The sequence below is a fragment of the Hemitrygon akajei genome, chromosome 4, assembly GCF_048418815.1.
Source record: "Hemitrygon akajei chromosome 4, sHemAka1.3, whole genome shotgun sequence".
NCBI classification, from domain to species: domain Eukaryota; kingdom Metazoa; phylum Chordata; class Chondrichthyes; order Myliobatiformes; family Dasyatidae; genus Hemitrygon; species Hemitrygon akajei.
In genome coordinates, this window is record NC_133127.1 from 68,334,966 (window position 1) to 68,357,726 (window position 22,761).

At 38.9% G+C, this 22,761-nt stretch overlaps 1 protein-coding gene across 1 annotated transcript in view; it reads right to left on the bottom strand.

Annotated features, from left to right (window-relative positions):
• Positions 1-346: 346 nt before the first annotated feature.
• LOC140726002 (ADP/ATP translocase 4-like) overlaps positions 347-22,761 on the bottom strand; it is a 48,901-nt gene continuing 26,486 nt past the window's right edge. The window contains exons 6-8 of the mRNA XM_073041903.1: positions 10,900-11,054; positions 2,308-2,433; positions 347-538 (exon numbers count right to left, since the gene is read on the bottom strand). Coding sequence (XP_072898004.1) covers positions 347-538; positions 2,308-2,433; positions 10,900-11,054 — 473 coding nt within the window. The remainder of the gene's footprint in view (positions 539-2,307; positions 2,434-10,899; positions 11,055-22,761) is intronic.

Consider the following 22,761-nt stretch of genomic DNA (forward strand, 5'->3'; position numbering starts at 1 on the left):
AGGAAGACAATTTACAGAGACATATAGCATATTTAATCTCTTCACAGGTGTAATGATACTTGACATTCTCTATTTAGAATGGTTATAATAGTCAAACCAATATTTTTCAACAGTGCTGTTTCCTGAATTTATTTTTTTCTACCTACAATGTCAACTATTTAAATGAATTTGAGAAAGACTGCCTCTGAAAATTCACCATGGAAGTTCTAGTTAAAGATCCTGCACTTAAGTGTATAACTAAGTACAACTACAAGAAAATGAAAATTTTTAACTTTTTTTCTCGATGTTACTCAAGAAAAATCCATTCAGGATGCTTAACACACACTGAACTGCAAAATGTATTTTCTTAACGAGCTTTGCTTTCCAAAATAATTAGCAATTTCTTAATTTCATCATAGAATACAAGAACTAAAGCACCACCAGTTCCACGCAGGATATTTGAAAAGGCTCCTCTGAAGAAACCACCAAATCCCTCATGTTTATAAATCTTACGGAAGCAATCCAGTGTTCCAGTGTACTGTCTATCTGATTCGCCACTCTGTGGATTAAAAGTTCAAATTCTCAGTATGTCATGAGCTCTCATAATACTAACCTACATAATTATTGTGGTAAATTTATTGAGACTGTTACTAGTTACATTGAGAAATATTTAAATGTGAAGTTATTATATTTTGAAGCATAATTGCTACTTTGGAAAACATCAACCTTTGCAAATTACAGGCTACAGTTTCTATCTAGTTTGCTTTTCTCCCCAGATGCTATTTTGATTTCCAAATTCAAACTAAGTGCTTTAATAACGTTTAGAAATTATACATCATGGTAACATATTCTGTCACCAAATTATTGTTGACATCAATTGTGAATTTGAGTTGAATTTGAATTGTGCCTTCTGCGCACATTTTGATACGTTCAGACTTTAACACGTTCAATGAGTTAGTTCTGATATTAGCCTACAAGCTCAAAGAGCCTGGTAAAGCATATTAATTCAACACTTAGTCAGCAATTACCCAAGGAATTGTGCACCACCAAATGGGCCTGGCAGCTTCTGAATCATGAGCTGCTGACATCATCTTGTAGCATATCCAATGGGCCTGATGAAGGAAACTTTTTGGAAGATTAAAACACTAAATTAGAAATGTAAAAGAAAGAATGCTTAAAATTAAGTCTGAATTTTAGACTTCTTTCCCCTCCACTGACAAAAGAATATATCCTTACAGATCATTACAAGTTCTCAAAGATATTCAGCAAGGAGTAACTGAGTTTTTGAGCAGTTTGTGCGGTGTACTTTCCAAGTGTTTTTTATAGTACAGTGAGCTACATAATCCATTAAATATAAGTGAATTAAAAATTTTTGTGAAGTGTATCTGGGATGGTTTTCTGCAATCTACTATATATAACAAAACTAAAGCTAAGTCACGTGCATCATAGCAACCACTTAATAAATTGCTTTTCTTCCCAATGTGAAGATTGCTCAAAAAGCCCTTGAGCCATTCAGGAACATCATCTTTTTCACAGTGCATCATTATTTCCCTTCTGTTTCAGTAAAAGTCTCCCTGGATTTTTCTGTCCTTATACTCTTTGTACTTTACAAAAATTCAAAGACTCTGGTTAGCTTTGGAACCAGTAAGTGAAAAATGTAGCAATTTATTTGGAATTTCTAGTTCAACTCACTCACAGAACATTCAATGAAAAATTCCAGAAGACCTTAGGGCCTCATCAGTAAGATTTACCTCAGAAAATGGAACTCCCAGTCTTGTTTATGTACCATATTTGCTGAAGCAAATATATCACAATGCATTCTGCTTAGGGGAATATTAAAAAGACAAGTGTATGTGATGATTAGAGACTTAAATAGAGTGAACAGCAACACATATATTCTATACCAAGCCATGCTGGAGCTTCTTTAAGCTATCCACAACAATTTTGATTTGCTGTCAGATGTACTTGTATTTAAGGTATTGCTTCCGCTAAAAATTTAGTGACATCATACTTAGAACATTATTGTTTCTGATCACAGATCTTGACCTGTGTGCATTCACAACAGCTGGCCATGATACCTTTGGAACGATCCACTTTCACTACAATAAAGAAATAAAGTTTAGGTTTTATTGAATGTTTCACAAAAGTATTCAAAGAAGCAGGGAAATTAAGTCTTTGCCATTTCTTAGTATTGTAATGGTTAGAAGCTGAATACTACCATTTAATTTGACCAATCCAGGCAAACAGAGGTTCTGCTGGCTTTTTTTGGTACAACTCAGACAATTGCTCTGGAGAATCCAAGAATGCACCTCAAAATCTACTACTGACCTGCATCATCAAACGTCTTCTCACAGTGTCAAAAGGATAAGACAATACCCCAGAAAATGAGGTGACAGCCTGAGCAATCAAAAATGAGACAAACACAGGAGTATTTTTTTGGTTTGGTAACACACCCTGTGGAAAAAACAAACAAAATTTTACCAAGAAATAATTAGAATATGAATTAATGTTTGTCAACTAATGGGGCTGTGAGCAGAGCAGCCTGTTAAATAACCTATTTTTTATTCCAGTGAAAATTGAATACAGTATTTTAACACCCAGGCTATTTCCCTGAAAATACACCCTAAACATTTAGAATGCTGATGTTTTGATGCAATTGATCATCAAATGTTAGGCTTGCTTAGGATTCACTGTAATTACTGATTTATTTGGAAATATTGCACAAATAGCAAAGCAAAATTTTTGCTACATTCACCTCGTTAGGTAATTATATGTTTATTTGAAGCCTACCAACTAGGTGAACTCAGCTCAAGAGGACAGTAAGTGATGGAGGATTTACATTTTGCTGTTCCAAAAATGCAATGACTCAACGCATTTGTTTCTCCATTGAGTCCATCATGATGATGAGTTTGCGGGGCACTTGGATGCATATGATAAAATAGGTGAAAGTCAGTATGGTTTCTTTAAGAGGATATTTTGCCTGATAAAACTGTTGGAATTCTTTAAGGAAATTCTTTCTTACTTCAGTGGTTGGTAAGCTGATGGAGAAGATCCTGAGAGGCAGGATTTATGAACATTTGGAGAGGCATAATATGATTAGGAATAGTCAGCATGGCTTTGTCAAAGGCAGGTTGTGCCTTACGACCCTGATTGAATTTTTTGAGGATGTGACTAAACACATTGATGAAGATAGAGCAGTAGATCTAGTATATATGAATTTCAGCAAGGCATCTGACAATGTACCCCATGCAAGGTTGATTGAGAAAGTAAGGAGGCATGGGATCCAAGGGGACGCTGTTTAGTGGATCCAGAACTGGCTTGCCCACAGAAGGCAAAGAGTGGTTATAGACAGGCTATATTCTGCACGAAGGTCAGTGACCAGTGGAGTGCCTCAGGGAGCTGTTCTGGGACCCCTACTCTTTGTGATTTTTATAAATGACCTGGATGAGGAAGTGGAAGGATGGGTTAGTAAATTTGCTGAAGACACAAAGGTTGGGGGTGTTGTGGATAGTGTGGAGGGCTGTCAGAGGTTACAGTGGGACACTGAGAGGATGCAAGACTGGGCTGAGAAGTGGCAGATGGAGTTCAACCCAGAAAAGTGTGAGGTGGTTCATTTTGGTAGGTCAAATATGATGACAGAGTCTAGTATTAATGGTAAGACTCTTGGCAGTGTGGAGGATCAGAGGGATCTTGGGGTCCGAGTTCTTAGGACACTCAAAGCTGCTGTGCAGGTTGATTCTGTGATTAACAAGGCATAGAGTGTATTGGCCTTCATCAATTGTGGGATTGAGTTTAGGAGCCAAGACGTAATGTTGCAGCTATATAGGACCCTGGTCAGACCCCACTTGAGAGTACTGTGCTCAGTTCTGGTAGCCTCACTACAGGAAGGATGTTGAAACCATAGAAAGGGTGCAGAGGAGATTTACAAGGATGTTGCCTGGATTGGGGAGCATGCCTTAAAGGGAATAGGTTGAGTGAACTCGGCCTTTTTCTCTTGGAGCGACGGAGGATGAGAGGTGACCTAATAGAGGTGTACAAGATGATGAGAGGCATTGATTGTGTGGATAGTCAGAGGGTTTTTCCCAGGGCTGAAATAATTAGCATGACGGGGCACAGTTTTAAGGTGCTTGGAAGTAGGTACAGAGGAAATGTCAGGGATGTTTTTTTTACGCAGAGTAGTGATTTAAGAGACTCCTGGATAGATACATGGAACTTATAAAAATAGAGGACTATAGGTAACCCTAGATAATTTCTAAGGTAAGGACATGTTCAGCACAGCTTTGTGGGCCAAAGGGCCTGTATCGTGCTGTAGGTTTTCTATGTTTATAAATAACAGGCAGGACAGACAAAGGAGTCATTCATTTACTTCGATTTTCAGAAGACAAGGTGCTGCACACAAGGCTGCTGAAGAAGAGCCCATGGTATTTTAGCATGAATAAAAGTTTGGCTGATTGGTAAAAGGCGAAGATTGGGCCTAAAGGGGGCCTTTTGTGGCTGGTTGCTGATGACTAGTGGTGTTCTCAGGGGGTCAGTGTTGGTCAGCTACTTTTCATGTTTTATGTTAATGATCTAGATGTTGAAATTGATGGCTTTGTGGCCAAGTTTGCAGATGATACAAAGATAGGTGGATACAGTTAGTGTTGAGAAGGCAGGAAGTTTGCAGGACTTGGACAGAATAAGAGAATGGGTAAAGAAGTGAAAATTGGAATACAGTGTAGGTAAGAGTACGGTCATGCACTTTAGTAGAAGGAATAAAGGTATAGATTATTTTCTAAATGAGGAGCAAATTCAGGAATTTGAGGTACAAAGGGACTTGGAAGACCTAGTGCAGGTTAATTTGCAGTTTGAGTTGGTAGTAAGGAAGGCAAATGCAGTGTTTGCATTCATTTTGAAGACTATAATACAAAAACAAGGGTGTAATGCTGAGGCTTTACAAGGCATTGGTCAGACCACATTTGTAGTGTTGTGGGCAGCTTTGGGCCCCATATCCAAGGACGGATTTGCTGGCATTGGAGAGGATCCAGAAGTAGTTCATGAGAATGATCCCAGGAATGAAAGGGTTAACATATGAGGAACATTTGATGGTTCAGAGCCTGCTATCGCTGGAGTTTAGAATATGTGGAGATTTAATTGAAATGTACTGAACATTGAAAGGCATAGATAGAGTGGACATGGAAAGGATGTTTCAAAAAGTGGCGAGTCCAGTACAAGAGGACACAGCCTCAGAAAAGAATGTCCCTTTAGAACAGAGATGAACAGGAATTTCTTTAGCCAGAGGGTGGTTAATCTGCAGAATGCATTGGCACCAGACACACAGAGTCTAGACGAGACAGACGAAGATACCACGATGCACGAGCCAGAAGTGGAAAATGACAAAGATACTGATGCAGATTTGGAACCCTTTATGTTGAGTAAGCCTCACCTGATAACTCAATTTGAGTTAAATGATTTGGTCATAGACCTGAGTTTGTCAAAGGCAAAAGCAGAATTACTGGGTTCTAGACTGCAGGGATGGAATCTGTTGTCACAAAAGACACAAAAATTTCTGTCTTTCGCAGCCACCAAGATTTGGCACAATTCTTTGGCCAGGTAGTAATCTGAATTTCTGCACTGATATTAATGTCTTTTGACTGTTTTGGGTTTCCTGCATGATCCACAACAATGGTGTCTTTCTATTCTTTAGCGTTAAGCCTGAAAGCTGTGCTGTTACACAATGGCAATGTCCACCCTTTAATACCAATCAGCTATGTGATTCACATGAAAGAAAGCAATTGAAATTTGGAAGTCTTGTTGAAACACATACAGTACAGCAACTACAACTGAAATATCTGTAGTAATCTCAAAGTAGTAGCACTGCTACTAGAATGCAGCTCAGATACACCATACTGTTCGTTTCATTTGCTGTGCTAAAGAATCTCATTACATTAAAAAAGTTTGGCCACTCCGTAAGCAGTTGGTTCCATGGCAGACAAGGGTGACAAATAAACCACTTGTAGATCAAACAAAGATATTTTTGCCTCCTTTTCATATAAAACTCGGGCTAATGAAACGTTTTGTGAAAGTGATGAACAAGGAAGGTGAAGGAGTTCGGTATTTGAGACAAGCGTTTCCTAGTATAACTGATGCCAAGTTTAAAGAAGGTATTTTTGTTGGTCCACAAATCAAACAGGTCATCAATAACAAGTAATTCAAAGGACTTCTAGTAGGACCAGAGAAAATTGCATGGAAGATATTCAGGGACGTTGTTGAAAATTTTCTTGGCAACTACAACGCACCAAATGATATGCAGCTGGTTGTGAATATGCTTCCACCACACAAAAACATGAAGTAAAACTTATCACTGAAGATTCATTTTCTGCATTCCCATTTATACTTCTTCCCTGCCAATCTTGGCACTGTCAGTGACGAACATAATGAAGGGTTTCACCAGGACACTGTAGTCATGGAGAAGTGTTATCGGGACAACTGGAATCCACCAATGCTGATTATTTTGTTGAACACTTAAGCCAAAAGCTCAGTACAAATGAAAATCATCAACCAAACATTTATAGCTTAGTTGAACTATTGCAAAGTGTCAGCACTGTTATACAATTAAAGGCATTATATTCAATAAAGTAAATTTCTTGTCTATCCAAATTCCTATGGTATACAAGTAGTCTGAAATAATAAGTGTTCAGCTTCAAGCAGTCTGTCGTAACCATAAAAAATTCTGAGGAAGCAACACTTTTGAAAAAAAATTGCTGTCCAGTGTAATGAACTGGTTTTACTTTGTTGTGAAGGTTTACTTTCAAGGTTATTGAATAAGAATTCCAGAGTTTCCATTGTACAACAGTGAAGGGATGATGATCTATTTCTAAGCCAGTATAATGCATGAATTGAAGAGAAATATGTAGATGTTGCTGTGAGAGGTACCACTTAAATCTTGGTGACTTTTAACAGTATATTTTAAAATACTAAACAATGGCATCAAAGTACACAAGTGATGGATGTATGCTTAGTACAGATTTCAGTCAAGTGAAATGCGTTGTTGCAGATGTAGTTGAGTTTCTCCAGATATTGCTATAACTCATCATCTAGAGTAGACAATTTGAGACTACATTCCAACATACTCTGAGAGTGAAGGTAATCAAAATTTTGGTTTCACATTCACTGATTAATACAGCTTTTCTTAGAAATCCACAGAGTTGATATGCTCCCCATTTTTTAAATATTTATGTCTGCAGGTCCAATTTATGATTAATAATCTTCCAGAATGATAATGGTAAGGAAGTTGGTTATAACAACACTGCTGAAAGTAAAGGGGAAGTAGGCAAAATCTGCTTAGCGTTTAGCATAGCACAGCCAGTGCTTTACAGCTCCAGTGATGTTCAGTCTTGACTTTCAGAGCTGTCTGTGTGGATTTTGTACTTCTCATGATCGTTTCCTGTTTCCTCCCACATTCCTAAAGATGGGTGAGTTGAGAAATAACTTGGCCTTTGCAAATTGCTCCTTATTCAGAGATGACTAGTTGAACTGGGGTATTTGTACAGAATCTGGGATGGAAGGAATAGAGCGGGCTCGCTGTTGGAATGGTGCTAGTGGGCATTTAGTGATTAGCAGGAACTTCCTGGGTCTGCACTGCTCATCATTAATCAGACCATACCTGAACAGTGACCTTTATTAGTGCATGAAGCACACATTGCTTCACTATTTGTTTCAATCGAATTGAAAGTGTAGAGGCATCAAACATTTCTCATTCTGATTTTAGAATGGTGGGAAACACCAGAGATGATTGGTTATAGAACATTACACTGACAAATTCCTGGGGTTGAGATGAATGATCTCCACAACCTAAATTATCTTTTATGCTTGTTTGATATAAGTTAGAGGAAAGTTTTGACCCTGATATTCAGGTATTCATTCACTTCAGTTTTACCAAGGTTCCCTGACATGTCAACTTATAAAACATTGCCTTCAAGTTAAGGCAGCTACTTTGGAGCCAAATGGTCTTTGAGTCTTTGACTCTCAGTCAGCAAGTTTGTTCTGCTGAATAGCATAGCATACAACAGCTTCTGTCATTTTGCCAATTATTAAGAATATACAGCTATCAATAAACTTGATAGAGTGCAGAGAAAATTTACATGGATGCTGTTGGGACTTGACCTGAATTACAGATATAGGTTGAATAGGTTAGGACTTTATTTTCTGGAGCGGAGGAGAATGAGGGGAAATCTTATAGAGATATACAAAATTATGAGGGGTAAAGATACAGTGAATGTATGCAGGCTTTTTCCACTGAGGTTGGTGATCTAGAGCTAGAAGTAATAGGTTTAGGCTGAAAGGTGAAATATTAAAGGAAAATCTGAGGAGGAGCTATTTCAGAGGATGGTATGAGTATGGAATGAGTTGCCAGCAGAACTGGTAGATATGGTTTTAATTGTAGCATTTAAGAGAAATTTGATAGGTACATGGATGTGAGGTATGTGGGGCTATGGTGGAACTAGACAGAAAACCAGACCAACTGGACTAAGTGGTTCGAAGGGAATACCGTTGTGCTGTAGTGCTCGATGACTCGATACAGATGGGATGGTACTACTGTTTTTTTATGTAATAAAGACATATCTGGGCAATTTTCCAAATAGTAAGAACATAGCATAAGTGATTATAGCAGTGGATAAGGCTACAACTAGTTTTGGAGAATAAATCTTCAGCATTATAGTCAGCATTGCCATAAAGCTTTTCCTCTATCATTGTTCTCAAATGTTTCCTGTAATGTCATGGAATGAAACACGTCCACTTAAACATTATGTTAGATCTTCATTTGATGACTCAAATTTCAAAGTAGTGACATATGAATAACTGAACATTGTGTGCAAAGTATGATAACAATGATTGAGGTACATTAGCAACTTGCAAAATAATGACAATATTACATGCAACGGCAGATAAATTGAAACCCAGCTCCATTAATAGTTGATTTGCATTGCAAGCAATTGCAAGAATGTCTGCTGTCATAGAACCTTGGGGATATCAATCAAGTGTGTATAGGCAGACCATTACCCATTGTTAAGGAAAGGATTGACAGTGAAATGGAACATAGAAATGGCAATTCCACTCAAATTTCTCATTTCTCAATTAAGCTGTAGCCAACACAACATCTCTACTCTAAAGGGCTGTCAGCGCTGTGCAAAGCATGCTGTGCAGTCTTTGCTGGTTCTTCATAGCTAAGAACCCAAAATGTCACAAGCAAAGACCATGTCAGTATCAGACCTTGGATTTTTTATCTCTGCTAAAGTCACAAACTAATTTATCAAAAGCCTGATGCTGAAAATATCCATAGCAGCATCTGTGGAGGGAGAAACAACAAATGTTTCAGGTTGATAAGCTTTCATCAGAAATTATCATTACTTAGGTGTCAATTTCTTTTAATCCTGGGAGCTCACACTCCTACAAATAATCTTGTTATTATTAACCTGAAATATTGGCATTATTACTCTCCACAGATGATGCCTGACCCACAGAGTACTTTCAATATTTTCTGCATTTATTTCAGATTTCTAGATCATCTACCAAAAATATGCATACAAATTTTAATAAGCTGTTAACTTTTTGAAAGATGAAATGCACTAAAAACTCAGTATTTGGAACTTTTTTAAAATAAGGAGATAATTTCTGCAACTTAAATTCGCAGTATTACTTTTCACTTGCTGCATCATGGAGGACAATAGAACTGGTAGATCAACATAGACAGGGTTTAGGCCAAATTTATGGAGTGGGAGAAGGGTGAGAAACAGAGGAAAGATGGGCTAAAAAAAGGGGATGAGGATTTTGTCTTTCTGTTAATGACAGAAGATTACTTACAGCAAAGATAATGAAAACTAATTAAGTCCTCATCAAAATAATGATCAAACATCTGCTTGTCTTTGCAACTGGGCTGACACCCTGACAACTTCTGTACTAGATTTTACAATAAAAGGTAAAGGCAATGGTACATCCTAAAAGTTCTTGGATATGTAAGCCTGCTTCTGTCTGTAGGACCAGATTTCCTGTGTGATGTATTCAACAATGTTTATCAATACCTAAGTAAGGCAGAGCAGTGTCAAATTCAAACAATGTAATCACATCTTTGTTAATGTGCATTTAATGCATGGATAAGCACACAATCCAGAGATTTAATTTTAAGAATCTAAATCATATTTAGGAATTGATATTAAGTCTGCAATTAGGAAACATTCATCATGAGTGAATTACCAAGCAGTCTCTTAATTAGCACAACACTATTACAGCTCAGGACGTTCTGGAATCCAGAGCTGTTCTGTAAGCGGTCTTTGTACGTCATCTCTGTGGAATACATGGTTTTTCTCTGGATCCTCCCACAGTACAAAGATGTACTGGGTAGGCTAAATGGTCATTATAAATTGCCCTGTGATAAGGTTAGGGTTAAATGGGTTTGTTGGGGATTGATTGGGTGGCATGGCTCGAAAGACTAGAAGGGCCTATTCTGCACTGTATCACTAAATAAATAATTGATGTAATTTTTCTTCTGTTTATAGAAATAAATTGAAACATGTTCATTGGACATCCTAAGAATTAACCTGAGATTCAGAAACCTATATTAATCTGAAACACAAGTCAAAAATATATGTATAGAAAAATCATGATTTACTTGAATAAACATACCCAAATGAAGAATAGGTCAACCCAAAACAAAAAAAATCACAAAATGCTAGAGGAACTCAACAGGCAGTCGGCATCTACGGGGAAAAGTAGTTGACATCTTGGCCCGAAACGTTGACTGTACTTTTCTTTCCATAAATGCTGCCTGGCCTGTTGAGTTGCTACAGCATTTTGTTTGTGTTGCTTGGATTTCTAGCATCTGCAGATTTTCTCATTTATTAAAAAATATCAACTTATTTAGAGCATAAATATTTTAAAAGTCACCTTGATTGTGTCATAGCATCCGAAGTAGGAAGCTCGATATACAATGATGCCATTCACTGAAACAGCAAATCCTTGATAAAGTCCCCGAGGCCCATCTCGCTTTGCAATTTTCACAAGACAGTCAGCAAGACCTGTAAATTGCCTTTCCTGAGGACCTATACAGTTTAAATGCACACTCCAGTTACAATAAAAACATTTTTGACAGACAATGCATAAAATTCTTCTGTAAAATTAAATTGATAACTGTTATATTAAAATGCTGGACCAATGAGTCATATATTATATATATGGAACATATATAATACAGTAAAGGTAGTGCCAGACCAGCAGATCTTTCAGTTTGCTGTTATTTCGTTAGTACTCCAGCAACCTTAAAATTAATCTCCATCCCCCCCCCCCCCAGTTATCTGAGCCAAAGCACCCGAAGTGGGTCAAATAATCTCTTACACAGCAAATCTCAATAGAAGATCCCGTGCAGATCGAGCAGACCTCATTAACCAGATTAAAGATTTGTATCAAATATATGCCCAAACTAAGAATCCTGAATTATACAAGAAGCGTGTTGAACTCCAAACTAAATTTAACCTTCTGTCCACTCAACCTGTCGAACGCCAGCTTCTCGAAAGCAAGAGCCGCTTTTACATTCATGAGGATAAGTCTGGTAAATTCCTAGCCAATCAGCTGAGGCGCTCCAAAGCCAAACAACATATTACAAAGATCCGGAAGGAGAACGGAGACTTTACATCGGATCATTTAGAAATTAATGACGCATTTAAAAATTTTTATTCTCAGCTTTATTCCTCTGAATCCCTGAATGACAATATCTCTGTGGATCAATTTTTACAGAATCTGAATATCCCCTCACTTTCATCTGATTTCAAAGCCAAACTCAATGCGCCTATATCACCAGAAGAAATATCTTTTGCAATTTCTGCACTGTCCTCAGGGAAATCTCCTGGACCTGATGGGTTCCCTGTGGAGTTTTATAAATCATTCTCCTCACTTCTTTCTCGTCAGTTACTTTCAGTATTATCTGACTCGTTTAATTACGGCAAATTGCCACCCTCTTTCAATGAGGCATCTATTATTCTTCTTTTAAAAAAGGGCAAAGACCCAACAGAGTGTTCCTCGTACAGGCCGATCTCTCTGCTTAATGTTGATGTAAAGATCTTAGCTAAAGTGTTGGCTCATAGATTAGAAACCGTTATCCCCTCCATTATCTCTGATGACCAAACAGGCTTTATTAAAAACCGTCTCCCTTTTTTTAACATTCGGCGTCTATTTAATATTTTATACTCAGTTCCAACTGGGACTCCTGAATGTGTTATCTCCCTTGATGCGGAGAAAGCATTTGATCGTATAGAGTGGAACTACCTTTTTGCAGTCTTAGAAAAATTTGACCTCGGCCAAAGTTTCATCTCTTGGATCCAATTGCTGTACCTGTGTCCTACTGCTTCTGTTCTAACTAATTTTCAGAAATCCCAAGTATTTAATCTCAAACGTGGCACCCGTCAGGGATGCCCCTTAAGTCCCTTTCTCTTTGATTTGGCTATAGAACCTCTGGTGATAGCATTTCGAAATTGTCCTGAATTGACCGGGATTTGGAGAGGGAGTGTAGAGCATAAAGTTTCTCTCTATGCTGATGACTTATTACTCTTTCTCTCAAATCCGTCTACATCCTTACCTCTAATGTTTTCACTTCTTGACCAGTTTAGCCAGATCTCTGGCTATAAACTCAACTTACATAACAGTGAACTTTTCCCAATTAATAAAGAAGCACAAGAACTAATATTTCGTGATTTCCCTTTTAAAGTAGTCCATAATCAATTTACTTATCTTGGAATTACAGTCACAAGGAAGTTTAAAGATCTCTTTCGTGAAAACTTTGTCAATCTTTCATATGCTATAAAACAGAGTCTGGTACAATGGTCACCTCTATCTATGTCCTTGGTAGGTCGTATAAATGTTGTTAAAATGTATGTTCTTCCCAAATTTTTATACTTATTTCAATCTATCCCAATTTTTATTCCTAAATCTTTTTTTGATTCCTTAGACTGTATTATTTTGTCATATTTGTGGCAGAATAAGCGCTCTAGAATTAATAAAATCCACCTCCAAAAATCTAAAAAAGAGGGTGGCATGGCCTTACCTAACTTTTGCTTATATTACTGGGCAGCTAATATACGTTGTGCTGCCTTCTGGTCTTTCTTCCACGGTCAACCCGAGTGCCCTAACTGGGTGGCAATGGAGTTGAGCTCCACTAAAGAATTATCTATATCTGCACTTCTTGGCTCTGCACTCCCTAGCAGTCTGCCCAGATCAATAGCTAATCCTCTGGTTAGACACACTTTGCGTATATGGGCTCAGTTCAGGAAATGCTATGGTTTCCAGGGGTTTTCCGTTTCTAGCCCTGTCGCACATAATCACCTTTTTTTACCTACTACGTACGATTCAGCATTCCATGTTTGGTACAGGAAGGGCATTAGACATTTTGAAGATCTCTTCATTGATAATCGCTTCACTTCTTTTCAGCAGCTCTCCGTTAAGTTCAACCTGCCTAACGCTCACTTTTTCAGATATCTCCAAATCCGACACTTTACTGCTCCTTTAATTCCCAACTTTCCTGAAATGCCTGCGAAAAATGCTATGGACCTATTTCTTTCCATTAATCCACTAGGTAAAGGTTTAATTTCAATTATCCGAGATAAAATAGCAGCCTTACGACGGGCCCCTGTGGATAAAATTAAAATGGCCTGGGAGCAGGATTTAAATATCTCCTTATCCGAGGAGAGCTGGGACTCAGTTCTCAAATCGGTTAACTCAACCTCCCTTTGTGCTCGCCATTGCCTCTTACAGTTTAAGATTGTTCATAGAGCCCATATGTCTAAATCTAAACTATCTCGATTCTACCCTGGCATTAGTCCGCTCTGTGATAAATGCAAGAGGGGCGTGGCCTCTCTCATTCATATGTACTGGTTCTGTCCTACCTTGGAGAAATTCTGGAAAGATGTCTTCACTACATTATCGGGTATTCTGAATCAGCACCTAGAACCTAACCCCTTAATTGCTCTGTTCGGTTTTTGGGGCAAGACAGATTTATGTCTGGGTCTGACCAAATGCCGAATACTATCCTTTGCCTCTCTCCTGGCGAGACGCTTGATCCTCCTTAGATGGAGAGATGTTGCCCCGCCCACTCATGCGCAATAGCTTAACGACATTATGGCCTGCTTGGACCTCGAAAAAATTCATTATTCAGTTCTGAATTCGGATCTAAAGTTCCATAAGGTCTGGGGACCTTTTATCGAGTACTTTCATAACCTTCCTCTTGACTAGGGTTTTTGGTTTTTTTTTCTTCTTTTCGGTCCCTTGCTTTCGGCTCCTTTTTTTTTCTGGTAGTAGGCATTATTATCCTCTGTTACTAAGTGTATTCACAGTCTGGGAGTTTGACTGTCCGGACTTATACTCTTTATACTGTGTGGTGGTTGGTCTGGAGTTGTTGTTTTTTTCTTGTGTTGTGGGGCTTGGGGAGGACACTAAGCTCACCTGTCTTTAATTTAGGTGCTTTTTTGTTAAATTCTCTTCCTTTGTAGCATATTGTTATTGTATGCTTAATCTTGCAGTGTATTAATGCTCCCCACTGGGATTTGGGGTTTTTAATTTTGTAAAACGTTTTGAAAAACTAATAAAAATTTTTTTTAAAAAGCACCCGAAGTATACTTGCTGCAGGATGGAGAGCACCTGCTGCTTTCCTTGCATATTAATGATTTGTAAATTAGTCCTAATGTTAAATTTGTTATGCCACTCTACTTGCAACAAATGATTCACTTTTATTGTCATCCGTTTAAAAAATTTTTTTTAACAGGGTCTCTGACTTCTATCAAATAACCATCAGGATAATGGGTGATTGGTTTTGATTTTAATCTTTGAGACAACCAACTAACACTTTTTCCATTGCATTCATCAAACCACAATTGCCTTGTAGTGATGAAATTGATCATTTAATATGCATAAGCATTTGTGTTTTGTCCTTTTATGGCATTGACTGTTGAATGACTGAATCTTAACACTGCCAATTTTTGATGGCACTGAGATTCTCCTCTTTCTCAGATACATTACCATCATATATATCTTTTTTTTTGATTTTTGGGATAAATGGTAATTGCAAAAATTCTGTAAGAATTATATAGTTGTAAAGAAGCACAAACACTGATATCCAATATGACACTCTGATGAGGACTGGTGTTTATTTGGAGGTTTGAGTTGTATTGTAATCATGTGCATTTATCCAGTTACAAACTCACTATAGCAGGGGTCAAGCTGGTATACATCTACTACACACCACCTATGTAGACAGATTATAGCATCTCAGATACTGACTCATTGGGCCTTATATGTCCTTAATTAGACTCAAATCATCTTACCATTAAAATAATAAACTATTCTTTCTTAATTTGCTTGTTATATCTCCATCTTAGCTTTCAGTAATTCACATCCAAGGACATTCTGGTCCCGCTGTACATTAACACCTTTCAATCTCTCATTATTCAAAGGATTCTCCAGTTTCTATTGTTTTTAGCAGTTAACATGATAGTACTGCTACATAACAAGATGGAGAATATTCTCAGCATAAAGACAAGAAGCTTCAATAAGGATGAAGCAATACTGGAGGTAAAATTTACTAATACCATGACAAAAGATGCATTTGCAAGTAGAAGACTGGTAACAGTGAAATCAGCCAGAGTTTGGTTTTACCCTGGCAGCTAGATCTACCCATGTCTAACTGGACTTGCAAGTCTGTCAGTGGTAGTGTTGCTGACCCATTCATGGATAATGAAATTCCTTACCCACTGTATATTCTATGCTCTGGGTAGAGTCACTGAGTACCAAATATTGTGCAATGAAAAGGAGCACAAAATTATCAGTTAAGGGAGGCCATTAGTTACCATCACCATTTTTTTTTTGTTTCTGCCTGATTTAATGGCATGGATCTTCATGTCGTACAGCTGTGTGTTGTAACTTATTTTGCTAACTCAAGTGGGTCTGTTCTGTCAGGTCAGGATATATCCACAGATTGTGATAGAGAAATCTGAATGATTTGGTGTAACTGTGCAATTTAAGTCATTAAAATATATTCAAAGAAATAGGTATATTTTTAAGTTAGAGGACATGGGGAGAAGGCCAGAACAGGATACTGAAGTGAATGAATAACCATCAGCATGTTGAGTGGTGGATGGCCTATTCTGTTGAGGGCTGGATGGAAATAATATGTTGTTTGTAAGATATTCCTGAAGCAAGTAATCACCCTCATTATTTGTATTTCCAGCTGACTAGAGCCAACCATAGATCCAGAAAACCATCCATGAAACCAAGTGGCAGCAGGGACATGGTCGACATACTCAGTTACATATAACAACCAGAAGCCCTACACAAAAATAAACTCACTTGATAGCAGATATTAATGCACCGTCTATCTATTTTCAATCTATATCTGACATTAAGAAGTACTTGAAAATTTTAACAATTATTTTCTATCTAAAAGTAACAGAAGCCATGGATGACCGCACAGGTGTGTGCGCTGCTGAGGTCCCGTGACTCCGCCTTCAGAGCAGGCAACAAGGCAGCTTTAACAACAGCAAGGGCCAAACTGTCCTGAGCCATCAGAGGGGCAAAGCGTGCACATGCCCAGCTAATCCACAGTTACTTCCAGGACAGTGGCGACACGTGGTGCATGTGGAAGGGCATCCAGCACATCACCAATTACAAGACAACATCACCTAACTGTGCGAGTGATGCCTCCCTCCCAAATGCACTGAATAACTTCTATGCCCGGTTTGAGGCAGAAAATGACGTGGCGGCGAGGAAGTCCACCCCTCCTGCAAATGACCAGGTGCTGTGACTCACCGTGGCCGACGTGAGAAGAACCCTGTACAGGGTCAACCCACGGAAGGCTGCTGGACCAGACATCCCTGGTAGAGTGCTCAGAGGATGTGCAGACCAGCAGATGTTCTCACTGACATTTTCAACATCTCTCTGAGCAGCGCCACCATTCCAACGTGCTTCAAGGCCGCTACCATCGTCCCTGTGCCAAAGAAGTCTTCAGTGTCCTGCCTAAATGACTACTGTCCTGTTGCACTTACATCCATCATCATGAAGTGTTTCGAGAGGCTCGTTATGAAGCATATCAAGACCCTGCTGCCCCCTCACTGGACCCCCTGCAGTTTGTCCCAACTACTGTCCCAACTGCTCAACAGATGACACCATTGCCACCACCCTCCACCTGGCCCTAACCCACCTGGGCAAAAAAGACACATGTTTGGATGCTGTTCATAGACTTTTGTTCAGCATTCAACACAATCATCCCTCAGAAACTGATTGGAAAGCTGAGCCTATTGGGCCTAAACACCTCCCTCTGCAGGTGGATCCTAGACTTCCTGACTGGGAGACCTCAGTCAGTCCGGATTGGGAGCAACATCTCCAACACCATCACAATGAGCATGGGGGCTCCCCAGGGCTGTGTGCTCAGTCCACTGCTGTTCACTCTGCTGACCCACGACTGTGCTGCAACACACAGCTCGAACCGTATCAAGTTTGCCGATGACATGACCGTGGGGGATCTCATCAGCAAGAACGACGAGTCAGCTTGCAGAGAGGAGGTGCAGCGGCTAACGGACTGGTGCAGAGCCAACAACCTGTCTCTTAATGTGAACAAAACAAAAGAGATGGTTGTTGACTTCAGAGGGGCATGGAGCGACCACTCCCCGCTGAGTATCGACGATTCCTCGGTAGAGATCGTAAAGAGCACCAAATTTCTTGGTGTTCACCTGACGGAGAATCTCACCTGGACCCTCAACACCAGCTCCATAGCAAAGAAAGCCCAGCAGTGTCTCTACTTTTTGAGAAGGCTGAGGAAAGTCCATTTCCCAACCCCCCTCCTCATCACATTCTACAGGGGTTGTACTGAGAGCATCCCGAGCAGCTGCATCACTGCCTGGTTCAGAAATTGCACCATCTTGGATCGCAAGACCCTGCAGCGGATAGTGAGGTCAGCTGAGAAGATCATTGGGGTCTCTCTTCCCGCCATCATGGACATTTACACTACACACTGCATCCGCAAAGGAAACAGCATTATGAAGGACCCCATGCACCCCTCATACAATCTCTTCTCCCTCATGCTGTCTGGGAAAAGGCTCTGAAGCATTCGGGCTCTCATGACCAGACTATATAACAGTTTCTTCCCCCAAGCTATCAGACTCTTCAATACCCGAAGCCTGGACTGACACCTTGCCCTACTGTCCTGTTTCTTATTTATTGTAATGCCTGCACTGTTTTTGTGCACTTTATGCAGTCCAGTGTAGGTCTGTAGTCTAGTGTAGCTTTCTCTGTGTTTTTTTTAAATTACGTAGTTTAGTCTAGTTTTTTGTACTGTGTCATGTAAACCATGGTCCTGAAAAACGTTTTCTCGTTTTTACTAAGCACTGTACCAGCAGTTATGGTCGAAATGACACTAAAAGTTGACTTGACTTGACTAAAGCACATGTAATGTGAAATACATTTAAAATACAATGTTCTGTATTCTTGCTTTTGTATCCTGAATAATTACAATCACCATTCAAGTGGATGTACTTTCGCTATCTCTGCAGATCTAACTTTGCACAGAGTTCAAGAGGAAATTGCCAAGTGCAAGTACTATGAAATCTCAGCTAACTTCTGCTTCTCTCTGTAGAACCCAGCACAGACAAGAGATCTTGGTAATAGTTCAGTGCTCCTACACAAATGAGTGAGTCCTGAACCTATGGAGCCTTACATTTCCATGCAAAACAGCAGAATGCATCTGCATAATCTGGGCCACTGTGCTTAAATATTTTAAACCAATGGATGGGCAAGTATTAATCAAAACTCTGCTTAAGACCTGGAATACATTAGGCTTCTGATTTCCTTCTCTGAAAGACAATGGTGAACAACTTTAGATGGACTAGTTAATCTGGTAGCTTCCTGGTCTCTGTTTAGCTGTTTGCTTCTAAACCATTGGGGAAAGACCACCACTCTCCAGTGAGGCAGTTATAAGTAAACTCATATCAGACAGGACAAGAATCTGGGCCTACATCCAGAAAACGATTCATTTAATTAAAATAATTTGTGAGCCACTTCCTTTGCGAAATGCTTTACTAGATGTGTTTAAACTTTACATATTGGTTGATAATTGACTAACAATTTATTAGTTAAGGTACCAAATGTAATTATCTTTGAAATGGTAGTAAGATGTTCATGATCAGGACATTTCAGATTGAATAGCAGTTTTAATCTCTGCCATGACTATAACCCAAATTCACCATTTGTATGGACTTCTACATGTGCTTCAATTTCCGTTCCTTTCTGCATAGACCTTGGAACTTTCTCTCATCTCTCAGCTATAGCTAATATCCCATGCCAACTTTTGATTTCTCATCCTTTGGATATTTCTCACTGTGCCTAATCTCTTACTCACAATTTAGTCTTTCTTTAATCCTCCTCCTTTTCCACACCTGTATCCCTCTCAAGTAATCCCACATGGACATTCAGTACTACTCTTTCTTTCATCCTTCACTCCATCTCCTTGGTTAACAAATTCAAATTACCTTGATGTTTTGCTCACACTATGCTCCATTGCTCCTCTTTCAGAATAAAGCCTGGACACTGCAATTTCCCCCCATTCTTCTTTACAAAACTGCTTAAGCTCTGTCAGATTGCATTGGGACCGTGAGTGAACAGCCCTTATCAAGTCCCCTGACAAATTCTCAATTGGATTGAGGTCTGGACTCTGACTTGGCCACTCAAGGATATTAAATATGTTGTTTTTAAGCCATTCCTGTGTAGCTTTGGCTTTATACTTGGGGTTATTGTCTTGCTGGAAAACAAATCTTCTCCCAAAAGTTCTCTTGCAGACTGCATCAGGATTTCCTCCAGAATTTCCCTGTATATTGCTGTATTCATTTTACCCTCTACCCTCGCAAGCCTTCCACTGCCTGCTGCAGTGAAGCATGATGCAGCCGCCACCATGTTTCACGCTAGGGATAGTGTATTTTTGACAACATGCGGTGTTTGCCTTATGCCAAACATAGCATTTACTCAGGTGGCCAAAAAAGCTCAATTTTGGTTTCATCAGACCTTAGAACCTTCTTACAGCTGACTTCAGTCACCCTCATACCTTTTGGCAAATTCTAGCCAAGATTTCATGTGAATTTTTTTTCCAACAGTGGCTTTCTCTTTGTCATTCTCCCAGAAAGCTGCCACTGGTGAAGCACCCGGGCAATTGTTGTTGCATGTATAGTCTCTCCATCTTAGCCACTGAAACTTGTAACTCCCCCAGAGTTGTCAAAAGTCTCTTGGTGGCCTGCCTCACTAGTCCCCTTCTTGCATGGTTGCTCAGGTTTTGAGGATGGCCTGTTCTAGGCAGATTTACAGCTGTGCAAATGCTTTCCATTTCTTGATGGTTAACTGCACACCAAGGGATATTCAGTGACCTCAAAATTTTCTTGTATCCCAACTTGTATTTTCAATAACTTTTCTGTAGTTACCCGGAGTATTCTTTTATCTTCATGGTGTAGTTTTTACCAGGATACTGACTCACTAGCAGCTGGATGTTCTAGATATGGGTGTACTTTTATAATCAATTGAAACACTTTGACTGCACACAGGTGATCTCCATTAACCAATTATGTGACTTCTGAAACTAATTGGCTGCACCAGTGATGATTTGGTGTGTCATATTGGGGGGTGGGGGTGAATACTTATATAATCAATTATTTGGTGTGTTATATTGGCAATTTACATCTCTTTGTAGAGATCAGTTTTCACTTTGATATGAAGGAGTCTTTTTCTGTTGATCAGTATCAAAAAAGCCAAACTAAATTCACTGTGATTCAATGCTGTAAGACAATAAAACGTGAAAACTTCTGCGGCGGGGGTGGGCAGATGAATTTTTATATGGGCACTGTACAGTATCTCTCACAGACTCTACTCTTATAGCCTAAAAATGACATCTCTGATTACTTCCTTGTATCTCTCATCAATATTACACTTCAATCATCTTCCAATCTTCCTCCAGCATGACACTGCTAAATGCCACACTCAACCCATTTTCCACTGTACTGGTTAGACCATGGCTTTTCTTTCATGAAAATTAATTGGAGCTGCTTTGCTTAACTTCCTTTTCACTTCCCCTTTTAATGTTCTTAACTTTACAAAATAGCATAGGAGGGACCCATACTTGCCATGAAGAGTCTTATAGCTCTTTATGAACAATCCTGTTGTTTCCAACCCCTTTTCCATTGTGGCTTTGCAAACTATTTTTTCCACAAGAACCTAACAAATTCCTTTCTAAAAGTCATAAATATTCCAACAAAGTTCTCTTTTGCAAAATCATTTTGGATCACTGTCTTAAAAGAGAAATTTCACAGTATCGAGCATACAACTAGTTTACTTTTCTGTCAAAGGGCAGATCTGTTTGGTCCATGAATGTCATTTAATTCTTTACCGCCTAAAATACCTACTGCTGTAGGTTTATCCTTAACACTAAAAAAAAATTCCTGCTTGAATTTTTCAATCACCATCATCTTCCTGAAGATATTTCACTTTCCCCTTTCAAATGGGACTTAATGACTTCTTTGACACTAAGATCAAGACAACGTGCTTCTTTGAACCTTTTCCTTCCCAAGTGAGCAATATGTTAATCCTTGGCCTGAACCTCTATTCTGCAGTTTCACTTCTATCGGCCGTTATTAATCTACTTTCACTACATTGCGGATCAGGCATTCTTCCTCCTTTTGCAAGTGGTGTCTCTAATATTTTTAAAGCCGCCATATCATTACTCATTAAAACTTTTAACTTTTACTTTTTGACTTTGCATATTAGTAGCATACACTGAAATGGCTTTCCAAATCTATGCCAACATGACCTGCAACTCCTTGGTTGTATCTCCGCACTCAGGTTTCTACGGCAACTAAGATACAGACTCCTGAGATGTTCACCACTTTGCTGTACTGGTTCAGGAGATTCACAAATATGCAGATAATGTAAGATAAAGTAAGAGATTATGAACACATATGGTATGTTGGCTTTTAACAGCAAAGGATTTGGAGTACAAGTGTGGAAATCCTGCTGAGATATTGTGCAAAATTCTGGTAGGATTTCTTTCAGGGTAAAATGTGCAGTGTATGTCTCCATATGAACAAAAGGTACACTTGTCTTGAAGTCAGACAAACCATATTGATTCCTGAAATGAATGTCTTATGATGAAAGATGAATAAGACTGGCCTGGGTTGGGTCCGGTGTAACAGCATTCCAAAGACTTGAACATATATTGTTCAAAGAGGTTACATGAATGGTACTGGTTCACTGTACAAATAATGTTTCAATTTGATGAAATCACAGATGTATAAACAACAGCATTATGAATATATATGGACCAGACTATGAATGGGAAGAAAACCAAGTGTCGTTTGGTATTTCTAGTACATATTTTTATGAATACATTTTAAATTTTTAAAGAAAAAAGCCAGTCTTCATTCACTAATGTTTTTTAAAGAGGTGATTTCATGGAAGTACACAAGATTCCAAGAGATTGACAAGGTTAATGCTGAGAACCTGTCAGCTCTTAATGGAACTTTTAAAACTATGGGATAGAGTCTCAGGATAAGTGACAGAGCTAAGGAGAAAATACTTTACTCATAAATATACAGAATATTTCTGATATTCTCTTTACCACAAGAGGGCTGTAGCTACTCAGCTGTAGGATACACACAAAGCTGAGAATTTGATCTTCAGACTGGAAATCAAAATGTATAAGGATTGGGCTGATAAACAAGACAATATATGGCAGTACAG